At 44.2% G+C, this 24,000-nt stretch overlaps 1 protein-coding gene across 3 annotated transcripts in view; it reads left to right on the forward strand.

Annotated features, from left to right (window-relative positions):
- The window catches only part of LOC147029449 (zinc finger protein 385D-like), a 241,813-nt gene that overhangs the window by 184,273 nt on the left and 33,540 nt on the right, over window positions 1-24,000 (forward strand). For all 3 annotated transcript variants that reach the window (XM_085872501.1, XM_085872503.1, XM_085872502.1), the window contains one exon: window positions 13,999-14,310. In XM_085872501.1, coding sequence (XP_085728627.1) covers window positions 13,999-14,310 — 312 coding nt within the window. The remainder of the gene's footprint in view (window positions 1-13,998; window positions 14,311-24,000) is intronic.

Genomic DNA, 24,000 nt, shown 5'->3' on the forward strand with positions numbered 1-24,000 from the left:
ATTGTGACGTCATACCAAACGAAGAAGAAGAAGAATTGTGACGGCAATCGTGCAAAAAAAAACAACATTAATTGTGACATCATTCGTGATGTCATAGCACCGTGTCCTGTCATTAGTTGACAGACGTTATTGGTCATTATTGGTTGGCAGACAATATATAGGTCGTTATATGTTGTTGACAGACATCGTTATTCTTTTTATTACTGCCAATTATTGTGCTATTATTATTATTATTATTATTATTATTATTATTAATATGCTGTTATCATTATTCTGAGATATCTTTGGGGAAAAAATGGCATGATAAGGTGGAACGACACTTCAGCTGCGATATATACACCTTTCCAACACTGAAAAAAGCAATAAAATGGCCGTATCCTTGGAACTGCTCGTCCGATTAATATCATACCTTGAAAAGGCACATCCGCGGGTCCCCAGCAATATTCCTGGCAAGTTTCAATCAGATCGGACCGGCGCTCTTCGAGAAACAGCGGTCGCATACAGAGACACACACACACACACACACACACACACACACACACACACACACACACACACACACACACACACACACACACATTGCTGGAATTATAGATAGATAGTGGCCAAGCATGAAACCTTATAACCTTTGTAAATCACACCGAGTCGTATGAAATAACCAATTTAGAAATGCATGTTCATCTACCTTGTAGCAACTACCGACTGTACATCCCGATTGGGACACGAACTGTACTACTATCGACTGTAGGGCATTCGGCAAGTGGCTTAAGCTCTCAAGCAAGCACTCCAATTAAGTGGCTGATAAGGAACAGCTCGCTTAGCAAGCGACAACAATCACCGAACCATCATATTTAATAAACACCTCCCAAAGATGCCCAAAACGTCAAATTTGTCCGAAGAAGACAAATGAACACTTTATTTTAGCAGTCGGAACTGCTGCTAAGTTCAATTTTGGAGCTTTAATTTTGTAATTTGGCTGAGTTTAAGAGATTATCTAGGTTATGGCATGTGCATAAATGAAATAAAGCCATGAATGGTGGCGTCTCCGCGCTTTCATAAGCATTGCAATGTATCCAGCGATTCATACTTATGATTAACAGGCATTTGATAAAATGAGTGAGGAAAGTGAAGAAAAAAAAAACTATCGTTATGAAATCATTGTGGCCTGTTCCAAGTCAAGGCATGGTTGAACAGGCCAAAAAACATGGCGGCTTCAGACCCCAGCGAGGTAACCCAGGATACTCCTTAAAACCCCATGGAGAGCAAGGTGGCTGAGGATGTGCCTGATAAAGGATATAATCAAATATGGCCATTAATTATCTTTAAAAGGGGTGTTTTAATTTACCCAATCACACGATTTTCACTCGTGCTCTTCCTTGGCGTTCCCTTAGTATGCATGCAAAGTTTCAGGTCGCTTGGTTCCATGGTTTTGGAGTTATGGAGGTCACACACACACACACACACACACACACACACACACACACACACACACACACACACACACACACACACACACACACACACACACACACACTTATTTGTATACAGTAGATTGTATAAACTTGTGTACAATATTGCAATGAGTACCTTCCTTGTTCCTTTCCCTCCCCGTTTATAATTACACACCATGAAACGAACTGGGCTTCATTTGAGTTATTCAGACATTACCAATCACTGTGTGAAAATAGTCGCATTGGCTTTAAATCCTTTTGGAGGATATTCGTGTCATGGCCAATTTTTTTTGTATACACAGTCGAAGCTCATGGAAGAGTTAGTTCCCATACTGACACTGAATGGATCAGCATGTAACAGGACAAAAGGAACAGTTTCGAGAGGGAGTGGTGGGGGAGGACAACAACATGGGAAGAGGAAAGGAACATTGTTATGAAACCGGTGTTCCTAAGGGACTTGATTGAGATTTGCAGGAGATATAGTCCAACTCCACAGGAGAAGCCTGGTGTATGATGTGAAATCTGATGCTGGTGCAAGGGAAAATTCCGGTTACCAATTTAATTTGCATGCTAATATTTTAGCACCCTTATATTCCCAAACAATAATTTATGAATGACTAGTGTGGGCCTGTAGGTGCGTGCCCGTAGGTGTGTGCCAGTATGTGCAGCTTCGTTCCTTCGCTCTCGTAAACGACCACTGGATTGGGGCATTTTTTCAAATAGATCAGACCAACCGTATCATAAATGGCCATAACTTGGGAAACACCTGGGAAACTTACTCAGGTCCCCAGTGTCAATTGTGACGTCATATCAAACGAAGAAGAAGAAGAATTGTGACGCCCCCTCTCTCTCGCCCCCCCTTCTCTCCCCCCTAGTCTCGCCCCTCCTCTCCCGTCCCCCTCTCTCGCCACCTCCTCTCTCCCCCTCTCTTGAATTGTGATGCCCCCTCTCTCCCTCCCCCTCTCTCCCTCTCCCATCTCTCCCTCCCCCTCTCTCCCTTCCCCCTCTCTCCCTCCCCCTCTCTCCCTCCCCCTCTCTCGCCCCCTCTCTTGCCCCCTCTCTCCTCTCTCCCTCCTCCTCTCTCGCTCCTCCTCTCTTGCCCCTCTGTAAATGTATTCACAAATGTCTACCAAATGTCTACCTTTCCAACACTGAAAAAAGCAATAACATGACCGTAACTTGGGAACCGCTTGTCCGATTAATATCAAACCTTGAAAAGGCACATCCGCGGGTCCCCAGCAATATACCTGACAAGTTTTATCAGATTGGACCGGTGGTCATCGAGAAACGGCGGTCGCAGACAGACAGACAGACAGACAGACAGACAGACAGACAGACACACACACACACACAGAGATTGCTGGAATTATAGATAGATGGAGGTGCAGTTGTGCAGCACAAAACCACAGTGACCAGTGGAAAATTAAGAGGTTACATTAAAAAAAAAAAAACATTGGGACACAGAAAGCAAATTTTTCGATTTATTAATGTGATGGAGGACAGGAATGTACCAAATGGTACTATTTAATTGAGAACAAATACAGGCTCAACACCCATCTTAAAATAAGCTCTTATCACGTGAAGAGGAATATCACGTGTACCTTGAATCTCAGCTTACAATATAAGCCAAGATAATTGAACAAGTAAAAGACGTTCACAACCATCTTTGACCATGTTGTGGAACCAAGGCCCTCACTTTTCTTTTATTCGGCCTTCACTTTTTCACCTTTATTGGTTCACGAGCGCCAGCCAGAGTGACCACTATATTCGTTATGTCTCAGAGACTATGTGTCAGATATACATGAAACTGGTATGGTAGGTTCATGGTATGTCCTAGTTATGTGTGAGAAAGAACCGTTGCTATGGACGCTTTTGTTGGCTCGTAACGGGTGAAAAGCGACTAAATTTGACTTGATCGACTACCCATGTCCGCCTACCAGCTTGTCTGTGTGTCTGTCTGTCCAGAGCATAACTCCGTGGACTTTGATCCGATCTTGATGAAACTTGGTTATGTGTTCGATATCAATGTCTAGTTGTGTTTTCCTGGATGAGGGCGTGCTACTCCCATTGTGGGCGGAGCCACGCCCAAAAACTAACCATTTTTAGGGGGTAGTCGGATTAAAAATCTATCTTCTCCGAGGGAATTGACTGAATGGAATGGGTTCTTCGGTATTTGAACAGCAAAATGAATTATCTAAAACTTGTCGTCGTCCGATTTTTCATTTTCGTCCCAAGGTCAAAAACTTAGAAAATTGAGAATTTTGACATAAAAATCATACGACCGCTCAAACTTTGAGAGCTCGGATAACAATATTTTTTATGCATAATCTTGAGGTCATTCCCCACCTAAAGTCTTGAAACCATTTTGCTCTATCTCGAACACCTTGTCCGTGGTGCCCCCTTCAATTTGTTTTTACGCTGATTTCATCAAAGTATGGATAATCCGAGGAGTGCAAAATGCCATATAGCCTATATGATGTTATATTGTTCCTGGAATGTTCCGGAGGAAATTTTGCACCAAAGGTCATAATCCTTGACCTTTGACCTTAAATGGCCACAAAGGTCAAATTTTTAAAGTTGTGGGAATCGAACCGGGTTTTCGACCTCCTTCGATGAACTAACTCCAATAAGCTATAGCACGTATCCTGTTTCCTTATTTTAATGTCCACAACATTGTTTTGTGACCTTTAAAGGTTATACAAAGGTCAAATTTTGACAGTTGTTGCACGAAACCGGGTTTTCGACATTTTGCAGCTCATGACCCGTCACCCGTACCACATCATGTTGATCATTTTTATAACTTGGTCAAACATTATCACATTGTCTCATCCTTGACTTCTGAAACAATCAACATCGTCAAATACCGCTCGTGAACCATCGTCGTCTTCAGACTTGTTTAATTTTAAATTTGTTTTCTCCACAACCGATTGAGCAATTAACATAAAACTTTCAACATAGGAGTGCCGAGCAATGGAATTTTTATTATTGTTATTATTGTTACAAAGTGACATTTGATGATTGGATGGAAAATGCGACCGGCATTGCTAAAAGGATGTTTTCTCTCGGCATGGGTTGCAGGGTGCTTCACGTATTAGAAATCATTAAAAGAGACTTTAACAATCGAACATAAAAGTTGTCGAATTATACGAGCTGACCTAACATCGGATGGTTCCAAATTCTGGTTCGGGGTCTGCCAACCAGTACAAGTATTGGTGACAAAGCCCCTGAAAAGGAAGAAACCAAAACCAAAGGATTGAATAAGGGACCTACTTTGGCAATCATATTGGAATATATTGTTGGAAAACAGGTTCACACACAGAATAATACAAATTGTATGAACCCTCATTAGTTATTATATACCACTGAAAAAGCCACTGACCAGCATTTAAAAAACGTTGATAAAAAGAAGGCAGCAAGGAGGTGTCAACTTGCTGCATTTCAAGGAAACCTGAGCAAACCAGCTGGCCGGAGCAACCCAGAAGCCAGGGACTGCCAAGACAGGACTTCTTTAAATCAAAGTTGCCAGCCAAATGGCCAATATTTTACTGATAATGTGCACCAGTCATGGGCATCCTTCTGCAATTGGGATGCTACGAAATCTGTTCATAGCCGGTACAGACCATTCCAGAAAAGATTTACAAGGACTCGCTGTAAATGAATTATAAGAGATTTATGAGGTTGCAAAATAGCCATCCTTTTCCAAAGTTTGGAACCAGCTAAATTGTTTATAAAAAGTATTGAATACAAAATCAAGGCTCATGGAAGAACTATAACACAGAACAGATCAGCAAAGAACTGAACAAAAGGAACAGTAGCAAGAAGGGGAGGGGGGGGGCAGCAGGGTTGAGGGACAAAATTGAGGGAGACTTGGACAAATGGATGTGGGGAAGAATGAGGGATTGAGGAGGAGATGCATGGGGTGGACAGGGTGGATGTAGAAACGAACTCTCAGGAAGGAAAGAGGTGGGTTTTGGAGTGGGTGGGGGAGGGGGGCAGGAGTGAATAACAGGAGTAGGAAAGAAAATGGTTTTGGATGGGGGATGATCTGAGATGGTGGTAAACAGCTGTCTTGAAGACCTGGAGGGAAGAATGAAATGAAGAAAATGTGGAATGTGGTTCCACTGGCAGGAAAAAAAAAGAGGATGGAGATGAGCATTGATTCTGGATTTTGAGTTTCACCAGAAGGGGGTTGCTGGTGAACCGCATGTTCCTTGCAAGTGATAGGCCCATAGACTCAGCTCAACCTTGGGAGATTTATACGATTTTGAAGTCCTTGGTTTCCACGGCGTCCAGCTGAGAAATGTGTGAGGCATGGCCACCAGCCCAAAGGGGAGAGCAGCACTCCATCAAACTGTGGATTCCACCTTCTCGGGTGCAAAAGACAGAGTCCAGGAGCATTTTTGGTGTGATTGGGTATGGTGGATTACAGAAAAGGGGTTGGGGACAGCCGATTTGGAAGCAAAAAACAGAATTGATGCATTTGGCGTTCTCACGAGTGCAGTTGACTGTGGTCGCATTTTAAGTGAGGGAATAGAGGGAGGGGGACCATACTCCAGAGGCAGACTGAACAAGGCACCAGCAAGTTTTGGAGGAGGGAGACAAGTTTAAAAGTTCAGTAATGAGGTTGGACAAATGTTTTTTCTGGCTCTCCTGAGAGTGGACAGAGTGGGCTTTGTGGAATCATCTGAGATTTCCTTCCATCTGGTTTTTTAACCTTCCAGGAAGAGAAGGCAAGTTGTTTCAAAGCAACTGCCTCACCACAGGATTCAGTGTACCAAGGCCAGAAAGAAGGTTCGGATGGGATGGATCTGTGCATAAGTGAGAGCAGGTTTCTATGGAAGAATTCTCAGAATTCCCAGATATAGGCGACCAGTCCTAAAGGAGATGGCTGCTTGTAGTCCCTGCCAATCTGCTTGAGTGAGCTGCCAGACTCGCCAGCGCTGAGATGGCTCTCTGAGAGTAGCCAGGGAGATGATGACTCTCACAAACACATGATCAGATGAACCAATTGGAAAAGAGAAAGAACCAATTGGAGAAATCAAGATTGGAAAGTTCACAGGTTGAGTCGGGTCCCACAGAGTCATATAAGTCTTTGCTGAAGTGCCATGGCTGGTGAAAGAGGTACCAACGCCCATCCAATTGGCATGGTGACATTTGAAATCACCACATATGAGGAAGAGAGGGAGAGTTGGGATGGGTTGTTAAAAGTTAGTCCATACAGTGGCCTGCAAAAGTTTCACCCTCCTCCAAAGTTTTCACATTTTGATGCCACCTGAGGTTATTACCTTCGCAAACTTCGTTTGACGAAGGTATTGTATTGACCCCTGTGTATTTATTTATTGGTAAATATGTGTGCGGACAACATTGCGCAAAAACTGCTGGACCGATTTGCATGAAATTTTCAGAGATGATGTGCAGTTACTCAAGGACGCCAGGCGAAGCTTTTGGGAGCAATCGGATTAAAGGTCAAGGTCACGGTCACGAAAAGGTCAGAATCGTTTTTTCGTCATAACGCGGTCAATTTTTATCCGAACGAGATAAAACCAACACCAAAATGTTCATTACTCAATTCTACATTCTAGGCTATGCCACATGAAAGTGTGGCGTAATTACCCTAGGTAGCGGTTGGGGGTCAAAGGTCAAGGGGGTCACCACAAAGCATTTTTCATTGGGCAGCGTCATGGACAACATTACGCAAAAACCACTTAGCAGATTGTCATGAAATTTTGTGCACTTGTATTGCATCATGAGAGGACAAATCGATTAGATTTTGGGAGCGATCGGATCAAAGGTCAAGGTCAAGGTCACAAAAAGGTCAAAATCGTTTTTTTGCGATTAAAGTGTCAATTTTGTTCCGATTTACATCAAATTAAGTCCAAAATGTTCAGTATTCAAATCCCGATTCACTGATATAGCGTATGGTATAGTCTTTGCAACCCTAGTTAGTCTGTGGAAGTCAAAGGTCAAGGGGGTCACCAAAATGGAGTTTTTGATTGGGAAGCGTTGTGGACAACATTACACAAAAACCACTTCACAGATTGTCATGAAATTTTGTGGATGTGTTTGGCATCACGAGAGGACAAATCGATTAGATTTTGGGAACGATCGGATCAAAGGTTCAGGTCAAGGTCACAAAAAGGTCAACATCGTTTTTTCACGATTAAATTGTCAATTTTGTTTTGATTTACAGCAAATTAACTCCAAAATGTTCAAAATTAAATTCCCCATCCTCTAATATGACACATGGTATAGTACTTTTGTCACCCAAGGCAGCGGTTGGGGGTCAAAGGTCAAGGGGGTCACACAAATTCACATTTATATCGGAAAGCATTGTGGACAACTTAACGCAAAAAAAAACAAAACGCAGAGAGGCTTTAATTGTTTTGGATTTGTTTGGCATGATGAAAGGACAAATCCATTAGATTTTGGGAGCGATCGGATCAAAGGTCAAGGTCACAAAAAGGTCAACATCGTTTTTTCATGATGAAAACGGTTAATATGTTTCCGATTTGCATCAAATTAACTCCAAATTGTTCAGTGTTCAATTCCCCATCTTCTGAAATGACACAAGGTATAGTACTATTGTCACCCTAGGTAGCGGTTGTGGGTCAAAGGTCATGGGGGTCACGAAATGCATATTTGTATTGAGATGCGTTGTGGACAACTTAATACAAAGGTAATAACTAGAATATATCTCTGTCTCTAAACTGTGTCTGCTGATGCAACAAGGGCCATAAGGGCCCTACCAAACTTAGTTACTAAGTAAAATACAACAAATTTTCATTAAGGAGACTTGGTATAGTTTGATATGCACATAGCTTCGCTCATGGTTTAGTAAAAGGAGTTTTACTTTCTTGTTTAATTAGACGCCAATTAAAATGACGTTTTTGTCCTCGCTCGGATTTGAAAACATGATCTACTTGATCCAGGTCGTGTCTGCGTGGTCAGTGACATTCGACCGAATCCGACCCTACATGCTACAGAGTTCGGCACTCGGGACAATGAATCACCTAAAATTGTCATAATCGTAATAGTTCTAATAACAAAATCCTTTCACAAAATCCAGATCATGGACTTTAAATTTGCGAAATTCCCGAACAGATTTAGTGGAATTTTAGTTCCTCATTTCACTCTCATGCCATGTTCAAACTAGTGGCTGCGGCGAAGGTATGCGCTCTACGAGTGCCCGTTCTAGTTTCATGATGCTTTCAGATCAAACTTAATATAGAAGAGAGTCTTCAGCCTGGTGTTGGCTTAGTAGTTAGTGTGGTTGGCTTGGGATCTTAGGGTCCTGAGTTCAAGCCCTGTCAGTTGCTGAATTAACAATTGGGGTTGACTCAGCTTGTCAAGCTTCTGGGGTTGGTGAAATGAGCACCATTGTACTGGTGGAGGGGCACAGCATCAGTGGCGCAGCTGTGCTTCCAAGAAATGATGGCTATCTGGCAGCCAAGCTGCCATATGTAAGAACAGAACAGAGAGTCTTCACAAACTATTCCAAAGTGATAAAGCTAAAAAAATGCAGATAAAATGTGAATAAGTTACATTAACAGAGAGAATCACATGATTCTCCGCTACATAAGTATCCAAACACTTTGCATAATTAACCCTGAATCACTTCAGGAACAAATTATTTGTTTAAAAGGTTAAAACAAAAAAAAATTATAATCCACAAAGTATCTCTACTTTGTGGAAATTATTTTGCACAGATTCTTTTGTCCCTGGAGTACCAGTGGAAAGTGGACGCAGCGACGCGCTGCTCCGGCGCATGCTCCCATACCTAACCTGGCTTTGGCCTTGCAAGGTATTTTTCACCGAGTGAACGGCTCCACGAAGAAGTGGGCACACTATCTTTTATAGCTCCAGAAATCCTGCGAGGAAGAGGGTACAAAGGTCCTCCAGTTGATGTGTGGGACAATGAAGATGGGGTTTTCAGCAAATTGAAGGTCTCCTTTTTGGGGGACTAAGAAGATGATGACTTTTCCGCAGCTCAAGGGTAGTTCTCCAAATTGTATCTTTTCTGAAAGAACAGTTAATAAATGTTCACCCAGCAAATTCCAAGAAGTGCTGTAGAATTCCATTGGCAAACCTTATCCAAATGCCCTGAGAGGTAAAAAAAAAAAATTCATACCTTGAGAGTGATACCAACTTTAACTTCAACAGCAGATTGCTGAACTTCTGTAATTTTAGGCAACAAGTCCTAAGGAAGTATGCCTCGAGGAGTAAAGGTGAGAAAAGAAATTGTTACGGTATGCTTAATATCACGAGTGTGAGTCAAAATCCTCCAATTAGAAGAGCTCAAGGACAATTACTGTTGCCATTGTCATCCAAAGGAGTGCAGCTTTCACACACTTCACCAGTATGGGGTTGAGCAGGACTTTCTTTTCATATACCATTTTCTGCTGCCCATATCACCAACAAAAGAAGTAGCATTGTTTTGTAAGTGAAGAATTTATGCTTCAAAAAGATTACTGGACATATCATGATCCCGAGTCCGATACCAGTCTTAAATCGAACATGTTCTGCAGATGCCAATCCTTAAATTCATATGTTCTGCGGATAAGCATCCGTTCATGGGGCTGTCTCGAAGATCTCGAATTGTGTTCACACCAGCAACTGAAAAACAACTTGTCAGAAGGCACGTGAGCGAGGGATTCCAGGAAAGAGGAGATTGTAAAATAAGAGCCGGGTTTCACGGAGGAAGCTTTCATTGTCAGGCATTCGAAACATCTTGGTGAATGTCAGGGATCAAAGATGGATCCACGTGTTGCAGTTCCGTTTAAACTGTTCCTCGTTTTATCCTAGCCCGCCAGCTTGTTTCAATAAGTAGCTTGAAGTTGATCTCCGGCGAAAGGAATCGGGAAGCAAGAAACGATGAGGAGCAGAGATGTGGAAAGCCATCACTCGACGAGGAATGTCTACAAGACCGTGACCACTTTCTGCCAGTGGAAGGTGGAGAACCTCCGGCTTAAGCCAGTGTTTGCCACGCCAGCAAAACATCAAGCGGACATTTTTGAATTGTGGACAACAGTATTGTCGGTGGATGCAAGGCAATCATTTTGTGCCGTAGCAAAGAGTCTATCAAGTTGTAAATTACCGAGGCATGGCCTCTAAAGTACATGGGAGACAAAATTCATCTCCACTTACTTGGCTTATTGTAGATCTTGTAGATCAACCCATCTCGGTTTATTTTCGCAAAACCCGGGGTACCAAGGTAAACACCAATGTATTTCACACCCTTTTCCCAACTTACATTCATCGGGAGAAGTGGTGGGCTCGGGAGTGGCACACTGCCTACCCAAACAGCTTTGCATTTAGACCAATTGATTTGTGTTGTGCATGCTTGAGAGTACACATGAAAACGCTCAAACAACATGCTGATATCATTATTTCTGCAAAGGGTAAACCAGACATCATCAACCGAAGAGAGAAAAAAATAAAGGCGTTTTCTAAAAGTGTCACCACCAAAAAAACCCCCCAAACAATCTGTTCGTGCGCACGGCAGCTTGGCTGCCGGGTAGCTATCATTTCTTGGAAGCATGGGTGTGCCACCAATGCGGTGCCCCTACACCGGTACACTGGTACTCATTTCACTGACTTCAAAAGGATGACAGGCTGAGTCAACCCCACCTGGCGTAAATTCAGCAGCCGACAGGGCTCGAACTCAGGACCCTAAGGTCCTAAGCCAGCCACCCGAACCACGAAGCCAACACCAGGCTTAACCTAACAATGAAGAACATAAACAAATCAAAAAGGTTTCGATACATAAAGAATGCAGAATTCAAGACACAGGACAACCTTGGTGAACTCCTCTCTGAACATTGGTGAACAAAGACCATCATTAACTTTGATTAAGCGAAACATGTGATTGTATAGTAAAGTTACATCTCATAAATATAATTAGTCATCTGTCTGTCTGTCTGTCGTCTGTCCGTCTGTATCTTCACGTTTTTTGCAAAGACCGCTGAGCCGCCAAGCACCAAATTTGGCACACAGACAAAATCCGACCCGGGGATTGTCCCGAGGGTATTTTAATCTACTACCTCAGCCTTTAAAGACCACTGAAGACCCTTCAAGACTCCAAAGACCGTTAACAACCCAAAGACCCTCAAGACCCCACAGATCCCGAAGACTTTAAAGACACCCAAGACCCTTTAAGACCCTAAAGATCCATAAGACCGCAAAGACCCATAACACTCCAAAGATCCACAAAACCATTAAAGATATTGAAGACCCCAAAGACCCTAAAGACTCTTTAATACCTTGAAGACTCCTTAGACCCTTTAAGACCTTTTGTGACCCCAAAGACCCTTTAGAGCTTAGACCCTTGAGACTCCAAAGCCCTTACACCCTTCAGACAGATTAGATAGGTTGGACATGACCATTTAGAGCTTTAGACCACTTGGACCATTTGTAGACTCTTTTAACATACTTGAGAGATTAGATCATTTCGACCCCTCACACACTAACTACTATTGGAACGTACCCTTTTAAGTTAAGATCATCTCAAACCTTTGATGCACACACCACACAAACATCTATCATCTTCTTGCAAACACAGACGATACTTTTTTTTCAGTAAGTAATGCGCAAACTCGACCCACCCAGAAGGTTGATACTCTGCTATGTCATATCTTACCTGTTGTGGGGATGGGGTGGGAGGAGGCAGGGGATGGGGTGGGAGGGGGAAGATGGAGGTAAAGGGTGGGAGGGGTAAGATGGAGGTGAAGGGAGGGAGGGGGAAGATGGAGGTAAAGGGTGGGAGGGGGAAGATGGAGGTAAAGGGTGGGAGGGGTAAGATGGAGGTGAAGGGTGGGAGGGGAAGATGGAGGTGAAGGGAGGGAGGGGAAGAGGAAGGGGGAAAGGTGGGAGGGAAGAGGGAGGTGAAGGGTGGGAGGGGAAGAGGGAGGTGAAGGGTGGGAAGGGGGAAGAGGGAGTGAAGGGTGGGAAGGGAAGAGGGAAGGGAGGTGAAGGGAGGGAGGGGGAAGAGGGAGGGGAAGGGTGGGAAGGGAAGAGGGGGGAGAAGGATGGGAGGGGAAGAGGGAGGTGAAGGGTGGGAAGGGGGAAGAGGGAGTGAAGGGTGGGAAGGGAAGAGGGAAGGGAGGTGAAGGGAGGGAGGGGGAAGAGGGAGGGGAAGGGTGAGACGAGGTACCCGGCGTTGGCCGGCAATGCTGTGCACCTTTGCTAGAGAGAAATAAAAAGTGCTCCAAAACTAAATTACTTTAAAATGTGAAATAGATATTCATGAATAAGAGGGTGAACGGTTTTTTTAATTGATCAATAATGAAAAGACAGTTCAGTATATTCCTGTTGAAGTACACATAGATCACATAAATCCCTTATTAAAAAATGTTATCATGCATACGTCGACCTATTGTGGAATACTATACGATTGATCATACACAAAAGAAACCTTGGCAAAGGAGGAGGCCGTTTGGCCCATCATGTCTACGTTTCAACAACCTCAGAAACCATCACCCATCCACACCTCAGGTCCCTCCAAGTCCTGCCAATGTCCCTATAAAACTTTGTAGTAACCGGATCTGGATCCTCCACTAGAATCGAATCAATAAATCTTTGTCACACACCCAACCTGTCCACCAAGTTTTGTGTGAATCTGTCCATAACTTTTTGGGATATACTGCTCACAAACAGGGGAGAAAACATAACCTCTATCAACCTTCGGCGTCAGAGGTAACACACACACACACACACACACACACACACACACACACACACACACACACACACACACACACACACACACACACACACACACACGGAACTCACATTATCCGGAGTGTATTTAGTATAAATATTTTGGCTATATCTGAAATGAGCCTTTATTGTCAAGTTTTAAAGAATGTAGACATTATATCAATTAAGCAGAAAAGACACCTTGTTGGGATATTTATTTATTTATTTATTCGTACACAGCCTGTGGCTGCTTGGCTGCATCATTTTTCTCGGGGCACAGCTGTGCCGCTGATGCAGTGCCCCCTGGTACCAGGAAAGCTGGTAATTGTTTTTCCAAGCTCAGAAGGATGACAGGCTGAGTGAACCCACCCAGTGTTCATTTAATGACACGACAGGGGGCTTGAACTCAAGACCCCATGATCTCAAGCCAACATCAGGCTGACTTGTGGATATTGATCGACGATGATAAAGATTAAGCTTGATATGTAGTTGGATGGAAACATGACACTTCACATTTCTTACAAATGCTCCCTTCTTGTGTCTAAGCTTCCTTTTAAATTATTTTAATATTTCACCTTTCAGTGTTTCCATCTTCATTATGAATACATGCAGCAACATATTCCATTTATGATGTGCATCATATTTGTGAAGTCACCTCACTGAACGCCAACCTCTTGTGCCTTGGCCCTTGGCGTATTCCTCTTCATGAATTCTTATGAGGTCTTGCCCCTTGCTGCAGCCATTTTTTTTTTTTTTAGAGTTCTTATCAATGACTATTTCAGAATCACTTGAATGTTTTTCAAAAAACTTGATCCTATATCTAACTTTCACATTGTTTTCCTGTGCCCGGTAGAAGAAGACGGAGATACGGAGTGGAGTATCGGTCGCGTAACCCTCAACGTCCAGGTTTCACAAACAAAGACTCGTCCTGCTTCCACAGGACACATGTCCAAGAGCTCTCCAATGGATACCAGCGTTGTTCAACCAGCTTGCAGTAATCTCGTTCAAGAAAACACGGTTCAGCAAAGTGTCGGGAGCCACATGGGAAAGGGTTCTGCAGTGACCACCAGAGAGACGGAAGATGAAAAGGCCTCACGCCTCATGTACTGCTCTCTCTGCAAAGTGGCCGTTAACTCAGCCTCCCAGCTCCGGGCACACAATAAAGGTGAGATATGAAGGACACAATGGACACAGTACCCTGAATCGAGCACAATGGACGCAATAACCGAATGCTGTCCATTTCACCAGACAAGCACATGATGGAATGGGAATTTGAATGGGATTTGCCTGGATGCGCTTGATTTCCGAGAATCTTTGTGTTTATCCGTGCAGAGATGGCCAAGTTTCTGGAAAGACGGCCAACAAGAGTCAATCTCGGTTACACTCCATCTCCGCAGCCCCGTGGAGAGGGAGCTTGTCGCACCGTAGTCAATGGGCAGAGGCGGTTACTCGTTGGCGCAGGCTTCGGAATGTGGGCACTCTAAATGATTTAAGCTCCACCAAAAGCAAGAAAAACAACAATGAATGATAGCATAACATCTGTGCACATCGAGTAACAGCATCTCCTGCTGCTGCATTTGATGACTAATAAGGTTCACCATTTGTCAGAAGAGGTAACGAACTTGGATAATATTGGAACACCCTTTAGATTATTTATTCAGTTTAATATTTTGGCACAACATTACCAAATAATGTGTGGACTAATTCTTGGAAGAAAATTAAATAATTTTGGCTTCCTTGATTTAAAAACAAGAATATTGGACACATGAAAGGAATTTCGGTGGTTGCAACCTTCTGTAAATTTCTCTTCGTCTTATCGACATCCTCGTAACAGCGTATGCTTCATCCATCACATTGGATGTGAAATGTGACTCTGTTGTGGAATTCTTACCCACGCGGTGCTTGAGCGCCGACTAATTGGTACTTATTCAGCATGCACCAAATGTTCTAATCAGAGACATGTGAGATAGTTAGGCTTCGAAGCATGCTCTCGGTAACATTGTCCAAGGAAGGTAAAGCTTTCTGCCTTCCTTTGGTTTGCAGCACATGGCTTTAGCATCAATGGCTGATGGGGCATAGCTGTGCTGCTGATGCAATACTCCCTGTAAGCTGGAGCAGGAAATAAAATTTGAAGTCAGGCCAGTCATATAGCAACTCCTATGGTATGGGACCGTGTGACCATACTGCCCTGTACCATGGTCGAGCAGTCTGCGACTGAACCGTCAACCCTCTTGGAAGGACGTCGAGTCCACTCATGGAGAAGGGTGTCTGGACACCCTGTAGGATGAAGAACAACATCTGTAAAAAAAAAAAAAAGGGTGGGTCCCGCAGACCGATAACCGAGCATACAGGAATCGGAGTCCTCGACTCACAGGTAGTTACTTTACAACCAGAATTTCTCAGTGGTGGATCAGGTGAATGAAGAAGTCTCATCTTTTCAATGGCTGAGAAGGCAGAAGGCTGCAGCAGAACAGGGACCTCCAGTTGTGGAGGATCCCTTGCAGCTGGACTAATAACTCTGAACTGTCGCGAACCGTGTGTGGCAGTTGGTGTGCAGCGAACCGTGTGTGGGAGTTGGTGTGCAGCGAACCGTGTGTGGCAGTTGGTGTGCAGCGAACCGTGTGGAAGTTGCTGTGTGGCAGTTGCTGTGCAGAGAACCGTGTGGCAGTTGCTGTGCAGGGAACCGTGTGGCAGTTGCTGTGCAGGGAACCGTGTGGCAGTTGCTGTGCAGGGAACCGTGTGGCAGTTGCTGTGCAGCGAACCGTGTGGCAGTTGCTGTGCAGCAAACCGTGTGGCAGTTGCTGTGCAGCGAACCGTGTGTCAGTTGGTGTGCAGTGAACCATGTGGCAGTTGGTGGCATCCACACATTAAATTAAGTTATGCCCAGGCGTCCTCTTATTGTTTTCCCCAGCACTTACAGAAAGACCTGCAGTGACTGCCAAGTGGCAGTGGAAGCAGAAATGTGAATCTGGAAACTTGCATTCAAGGACAGGTACATGTGGCGACAAATGCAGGATGGTCGTCTTTGGTCCTGGACTGATGCAGAAGAACAGTTTGGCAGAAGCATTAATGACTAAGTATTTCTATCTCGGATCCACTCTGTTTATCCCACCTATGGAAGGGCTATAAATGGTTCCCAAAACATAATCTGCCTCATCCGTTTTTCCAGACTGAGTAGCCTTGCCCAGTAGGGCCACCTCTTCAGCAGTTGAAACCGTATAATTTTATTTGGAACTTGGAATGTCCATAATATGATGGACAAATTGAATAGCACTGACCGAAACAGTCATAGTTGCCAGAGAAGTGAAAAGATTTGATATTGACATTGCCGCACTAAGTGAAACTAGACAATCAGGTGAAGGACAACTGAAAGAACAACTAGGAGGATACATCATCATTTGGAAAGGAAAAGGAGAGGAGAAATATTCATGTGGTCGGCTTTACCGTTAAAAACGAGATTGTCAACAAAATCTCAGAACTCCATGGCATCTATAAAATCCACCAACTAATGCTCACAGAAGGGACACCTAGTTTAACATCCATCTAAAGGACAGCACACATATTGATGCTTTCCTTTGCATGTGAAACACCAGGATGCCAACTTATAGCTGGGCCGAGATTCAAACCCAGGCTCGACAGATCATAAGCTAGTGTGGATACATCTTTGAAGGAGGTGGCCTGGAGGAGGGCAAGTTTAACCGGGGTAGAAAATATGGTGATCTGAGATGGTGGTGACCAGCTGTCTTAAAGACCTGGACGGAAGGATGACATTGAAGAGAATGTGGAAGTTAATTTCACAGGTTGGAAAAAGAGGAACGAAAGAGTGGAGGTGAGCAGTGATCCTGGATTTTTGAAGTAGGGGTTACATCTCTTAAGATAATCTTATTGCGTTTTTGGGCAAATTTGAAAAAAATGGCTCTTCTTGTTATTTGGGTTGCCGACCTCTGCTCTCGGCTATTCTACCAGCGCAAAATTTGAAAACACCTGAAAATGTAAAGCCTGTCCGTGCATACTAAACATGATGAAAACAGCCAAAAAAAAAAAAAAAAGACAAAAATATTGACAATTTTAAGTGATCTTACCCTTTTGACCTCAAAAGCAATAATCTTCAGTGACCCATTATGCAAACCCTGCTCAAATTTCAAGTAAATCGGATGGAAACTGACGATTTTGTGAACTCGACCTTTGGTCTTTTGACCTCAAAACAATCAGGTTCAAGCGTTTTATTGGTGAACCAATTCATTGACACAACATGCAAACACCCTGTTCAAATTTCAAGTCGATCAAATGAAAATTGACGATGTTATGCGATATTGACCTTTGACATTTTGATCTAAAAAAAAAAAAATTGTCAGCTTCCAGCTTTGATTGGTGAACCATTTCAGTGACCCAATTTGCAAATTCTTTAAATTTCAGGTCAATCAGATTAAAATTGATGATTTTATGGAACTTTTACCTTTGACCTTAAAAAAAAAAAACAATCAGCTTCTTGCTTTTAATTGGTGAACCAATTCAATGACCCAATACGCAGATTCTTAAAATTTCGATCAATTAGATGAAGATTGACGATTTTATTTGATGTTAACCTTTGACCTTTTGCCCAAATTATTAATTTGTCTTCTCCATATTCTCAGAAGAAAGCTTTGTTGAAAATTTAATAACAAAAGCTCCAATGATAAAAGCGTTATGACCTGGACACGGACGGACGGACGCACACACACACAGGTAATTGCAAAAATCCCCCCAATGTTTACAGTGATGACTCCATCTACACCTCACTCTCCGAAAACATGGACCATCTTCTATCTTCTCATCCAAACTCTCTCTTCCTCTTATGTGGCGACTTCAATTGTCATCATGCCAGTTGGCTAGGTGTGGGTACCTCTCTCACCTGCCATGGGACATCAGCAAAAGCTTTCTGTGACTCATTGGGACTGACTCAATCGGTCAACTTCCCGACCCGGATCTCAACCAATGGTACTCCATCTCTTCTGGATCTGATTTTGACAAATTTCCCTGACAATATCTGCTGCTCTTCCTTCGCTCCAATTGGTTCTTCTGACCACGTCCTTATTAAAGTGGACATCTCTCTGGCTGTTATCAGAGAACCACCTCACCGCCGTCGAGTCTGGCATTTCACTCAAGCCGACTGGCAGGGTCTCCGAGCAGCCATCAAACTTACAGACTGGTCTCCTATCACTACTTTCTCAAACATCAACTCATCCTGGGAATTCTTTCAAAGAAACTTGCTCTCCCTCATGCACAGATTTATCCCCTCTCGTGTTCAGTTGTCTTACCCTTCCTCCCGCCCTTGGTTTACTGAAGCTTGTGGCGAGGCAGTTGTCCTGAAACAACTTGCCTTTGCCTCATGGAAAGCAAACCCAACTGAGGAGCAATCTCAGTTCTTTCCACAAAGCTCGGAACAAGTGTGCAGCTACCCTCAGGAGAGCCAGAAAACAACATCTTTCTCATCTCAAGTCTGAACTCTCAAACCTCTCTCCCTCCTCAAAATCCTGGTGGCGTTTAATCAAATCTGTTTCTGGTGTATGTTCCCCCTCCATCCCCTCCCTTACCTCAAATGGCCGCACTGCTGATTCCACACGTGATAAAGCTGAATGTCTAAACTCGGTGTTTGCAGCTAAATCTTGTGTCCTAAACCCATCACTATCTCTACCCACTTTACCCAGTCGCACCCAACTGTCCCTGGACTCTGTATCCTTTTCTCCTGACAAGGTGGAGAGCTTGCTTTCAAACCTCGAGTCAGATTCTGCAACCGGTCCAGACGGCATCAGCCCACGTGTCCTCAAAGCCTGCTCTTCTGCTCTTGCTCACCCTCTCTCTGTTCTATTCACTCTCTCATTTTCCCAAGGTCATCTGCCATCTGCTTGGAAATCTGCTAACATCACTGCCCTGCATAAAAAGGTGCAAAAACAGATCCCTGTAACTACAGACCAATCAGCCTTCTCCCAATCATCAGCAAGGTTATGGAATCCATCATCGCTTCAGACATGAAATCCTTCCTCTTCTCCAATGGCTTGATTTCCAATCATCAATTTGGTTTCAGACCAGGTCACTCTACCCTAGATATGCTGCTACTGCTCTCCCATCAATGGATGGAGGTCCTCAATGCCAGACAGGAAATCCGAGCCGTATCCCTGGACATATCACGTGCTTTTGACACAGTCTGGCACCCTGCCCTACTCACCAAACTCTCTGCCCATGGTATTCAAGGCCATCTCCACTCATGGCTCGCAGACTTCCTCTCCTGTCGCAGTCAACGTGTGGCCCTAAATGGAGTTCTTTCATCCCCTCTTCCTGTGCAGGCTGGAGTTCCTCAAGGTAAGCGTTCTGGGCCCTGTTCTTTTCTGGTTTTCATCAATGATCTCTCGGACTCTCTGGAAAATCCTCTATTTCTCTTTGCCGATGACTCAACCCTCTGCCGTACCAGCTGTCATCCCTCAGCCCGGCAAGCAACAGCTTCTTCTCTCACTGCAGATCTGGATAAAATCACAAACTGGTCCAACACGTGGAACATGTCTTTCAATCCAGACAAATCTCACACTCTCACTATGTCTCTTCGAAAGGACCGTTTACAAAACCCCCATCCACTTTCTCAACAATCCTCTGGAAGAAGTCTTTTCTTTCAAGCTTCTGGGTCTCACTATCTGCCATGACCTTTCCTGGGAAAGTCACATTTCCAACCTTGCCTCAAAAGCCAGTCGCCGACTGGGAATCCTCCGTCGTGCAAAGTCCTTCCTCGGCCCTCTTGAGCTCCTGACCACTTACAAAGCTTTTGTCCGTAGCCTGATGGAGTACTGCTCTCCCCTCTGGGCTGGTGCTCCTGCCTCCCACCTTTCTCGACTTCACGCTGTCGAAACCAGGGCTTTAAGATCATTGGCATCTCCCCGCAATGAAGCTGAGTCTTTGGGCCTCTCACTCAATCACCGCAGGTTGGTCGGTGGTCTTCCTGTCTGCTACCGACTCCTCTCCAGCCTCGCCGCCCCTGCTCTCGCTGCGATTTGTCCCAACCACATTTCCACAGGGCGCTCAAGGTCCGCCAACATCCCCCTTCTGGTAAAACTACCAAAATCACGAATCACTGCTCATCTTCACTCTTTCATTCCTCTTTTTTCCGCCTTTGGAATAAACTTCCTCACTCTATTCTTTCCCATTCTTCCCTTCAGGCTTTCAAAACAGCTGTTCACCACCACCTCTTATCTTCCCCCATCCAAATCCTCGATCTTTTCTACCCCCGATAATCCACCCAAGCCCACTTCCTTCAATTCTCCTGCTTTCCTTCCTGAAAGTCCCTGTAATGTCCATCTTCTCTTCGCCATGTTCCCCGTCCCATCCCCATCCCTCTCCCTTCCACAGTTCACCTGTGTCTGTTCCCCAATGTTTTGTCCCTTCCACTCCCGCCCCTCTTGTCTCATGCCTCCTTGCTGTGAGTTGTGTGTTAGCTCTCATACGAGCCTCGACCAAGGTATACAAAAAAAAAAAAAAAAAAAAAAAAAAAAATCCCATCTACAGCTGCGCAGGGAATGGGCTAAATATCACCGCTTTCCTGTGACATGATATACTTGGCTTTACTAAATGCCGTGTATATGAAAGTATGAAATATTTTTCTACCATGCAGAGATAACCGTTATAATTTAAGGACATTCATGATGTGGCGTAGTTCGCGATGCAGGTTATACTTGTCGCTGATGGTGTTGGCACGATGAACAAGAGTGCAGCTCACAGACTGGAGAGTTGAGGGATGGTGAAAAGAGCGGTAGTTGAGGAAGCAATCTGTATGAATTGGTTTCCTATTTACGATGTGAGAGGGATTGCCATGAGGAGCCTTGAATGCTCAGCCCTCCATTCTGCACCATTTCAACCGAAGCTCTGGCTACATTATGTCGATGACATCTTTGTTATATGGCAACATGACAAAATAGATCTCAACACGTTTCTTCAGCACCTTAACAATGAGCATTGCAACATCAAGTTCACCATGGAAGTCGAGCAACAACAGTCAATTTCTTTCCTTGACATCCACATTACCAAAGCCCCTAACGAGCCAGGGTTTGAACCACCAACCTCCCAGACTCAAAGCAGATGCTCTCACCATTACACCACCGATTCTGATAAATAGTTTCTGGAATTGGAAATTTAACTTTGCATTTTATTTTCTCTTATTTGAATCCTATTGTTTATTTATATCTGGAAAGTTAGTGGTTTTTTTTAAATGCAGTACATGTATCATCTTAGTCTCTGTATTATGAAACAGACTTGGAACTCTACCTTTGCCGTTGTGAACTATAATGATGATGTATGACCTGGGCAAGGTGCTTTATCAAATCGTCACAATTCCAGACAGGACCTTATGGCTCGCACTTGCAGCAATCCTCATTGCCGGAATGCCTGAGCGATACAGACACTCACGGCAAAGGCAAAATTATAGTTACAAGTCTACATTGCAGAGGACAGAGAATAAGATGATACTTGTTTCCAAATTTAAAGAAACAAAAGTATTCAAATACATAGAAAACTAGAACGGGCACTCAGTAGAGCGCATACCTTCGCCAACGCTACATTTTGCCCCCCCCCACCCCCAGAAACCATTGATTGTGAGGGTATCCCATACCACATCTGCCATCTCATATGTGTTATGATGGCTTAAAAACATTAAATTTCCTGTGTCATATCGTATATCACAAGATTTGGCATTGAATTCACAACATTTTGGCATTGGTTGCATGCAAATTGGATAAAAATCGACCGCACTATGGCCAAATGACGATTTTGACCTTTTCATGACCTCGACCTTGACCTTTGTACTCTTAATTTTGTAATTGGTATTAGAGTGTGGGGAACAGAACAGTCAACATTTTGGTGTTGGTTTCATGCAAATCGGATAAGAATTGACCGTGTTATGACTAAAACCGCACATTTTGCAATGTCGTGACCCCCCCCCCCGACCTTTGACTCCCAACCGCTAATAAGGGTTATTACGTCATTGCGTCATGTCACATATCACTGTCACTGATAGGCCGGATCTGAATCCAGACCTGAACCAAACTCTTATCCGCTTGTTCTTGTCATCGATCCAACTCATCCACCAAGTTTTGTCATTACTCGTCCACAACTTTTTGAAATTCCATGTTTTACTCTATATCTTTTTTTGGCCCTATCTCTCAATGGTGAAGAATCACTTTAAACATTTTCGTGTCTGCATATAGAATCGGATCTTCACCAAAATCGAATTGATTCGTTCTTGTCACACACCCAACTTCACCATCAAATTTCGTCTGAATCCATCCACAACTTTTTGAGATATCCTGTTCACAGACAAACAGAAAACGTAACCTCCGCCCACCTTCGGTGGCAGAGGTAATAAATGCACAGTTAAATTTCCAACACGAAAAAGCAATCAATAATTATATTATACACCAGAAAGCATTTGCAAAAAACAACTTCCCAGTTTATACTATTGATAACAACAAATGGAAGGATATTGTCATATTGGAGGTGGGGGGGAGGGGAGGGTACGAATTTGGTAGTACGTTAAGTTAGTGTGGTTCATGTGTATGTGTAGGTGAGAGTATTTTCTGTAACCAGGGATCCATTAGAGTGAAGTAGTCCTCTTAAGTACGGTGAGGGGGCAGTATCGTTGACATAAGCATCATGATGGAGAGATCATGGGGTTTAGAGTAAAGAACATGGGGATGTTTTTGGTGGATAATGGCCTGCACCATCATCATGTTGGTGTGGATGTTACTCTGCCCTGGAAAAGACAGAGCATACAGGAGATGAGAGAGCTGCAGCAAAGGGGTTTAGCACGAGTTGATTGGTAGGCAGCCCCTGCAGAGTGTGAAGCAACCCAATGGTGTTCGAGACAGTGTTTGTGGGGGCGCAGTTGGAACCCGCAGGATCCAAGCCAGTGCTCCTGGGCCCAATGAGGTATAATTTGGCGCTTGTGTGTGAGCTAGCAGATGAACTTGCAATGAGCAAGTTCGAGCCTACGCCAGTTTGCGGGGCTGCATCTGCCAAGGTGTGAGATCTGGTGGCGGTGAGATTCGCACTGGGAACCAGGGGTTTGAGTCTAACCCCTTGGAGTCAATCCGCCGTCAGTGACTCACCACACTCGAGATGAGAGTTGACCCCTGTGGGGAGGGGTTAAAGGAGAGGTGTGTAGTCATAAGAGAAGAGCAGGCCATTGTGGGTTGGCCTGAGCCCCATTTGTTTTTGTGTGTTGGTGTTTTTGGTATTTCCGGTTCTGAGAGTCATGAGCAGTTGGCCACTTGTGGAATTTGGAAAAGGATACAAAAGCAAGAGGCAAAAGGCCAGCAGTAGTTGCAGAGAGGGGCAAATAGGCCCAAGAGCTATGGGGCAATTGCCCACAACCACATTTGGGCAACCGAGGCAGTGAGATTGATGTTGAGACAGCCTCGGGAGGACTTGCTCCCCATGCTCGATTTGCATTCGGACATGGGCACCGACCATGGGTGTTTGACAGCTCGGGCTGGATGGGGAACCTGGTGGTGGCATTGTGGCGGCATTGTCAGTCCATTGGAGTGCCCCCAAGTTGTAGTATTAGGCCGGTAGGTTTGCTGGATGCCATAGGGGATAAACCCTCTGAGCGATCAAGATGGTACCTCCAAAACACCTGTAATAGTGTTATGAGAGGACCACTAGGGAGAGGTGTTGTGGGGCTGCACTTTGGTGATGGCATCCCCAAGGGCCTGAGGAGGTGACAGCCCAGGCATGTGATCCAGCAGCCTCTCCCTGAGGCTTGGGGACAGCCCAGCAGCCCATTACAAATTATGTTAAGTTCACGTGATCCACGTGTTCATGCAGGTTAGAATATTTT

Source organism: Eptatretus burgeri, chromosome 3, assembly GCF_056783735.1.
Source record: "Eptatretus burgeri isolate ZD-2024b chromosome 3, Ebu_testis_v1, whole genome shotgun sequence".
NCBI classification, from domain to species: domain Eukaryota; kingdom Metazoa; phylum Chordata; class Myxini; order Myxiniformes; family Myxinidae; genus Eptatretus; species Eptatretus burgeri.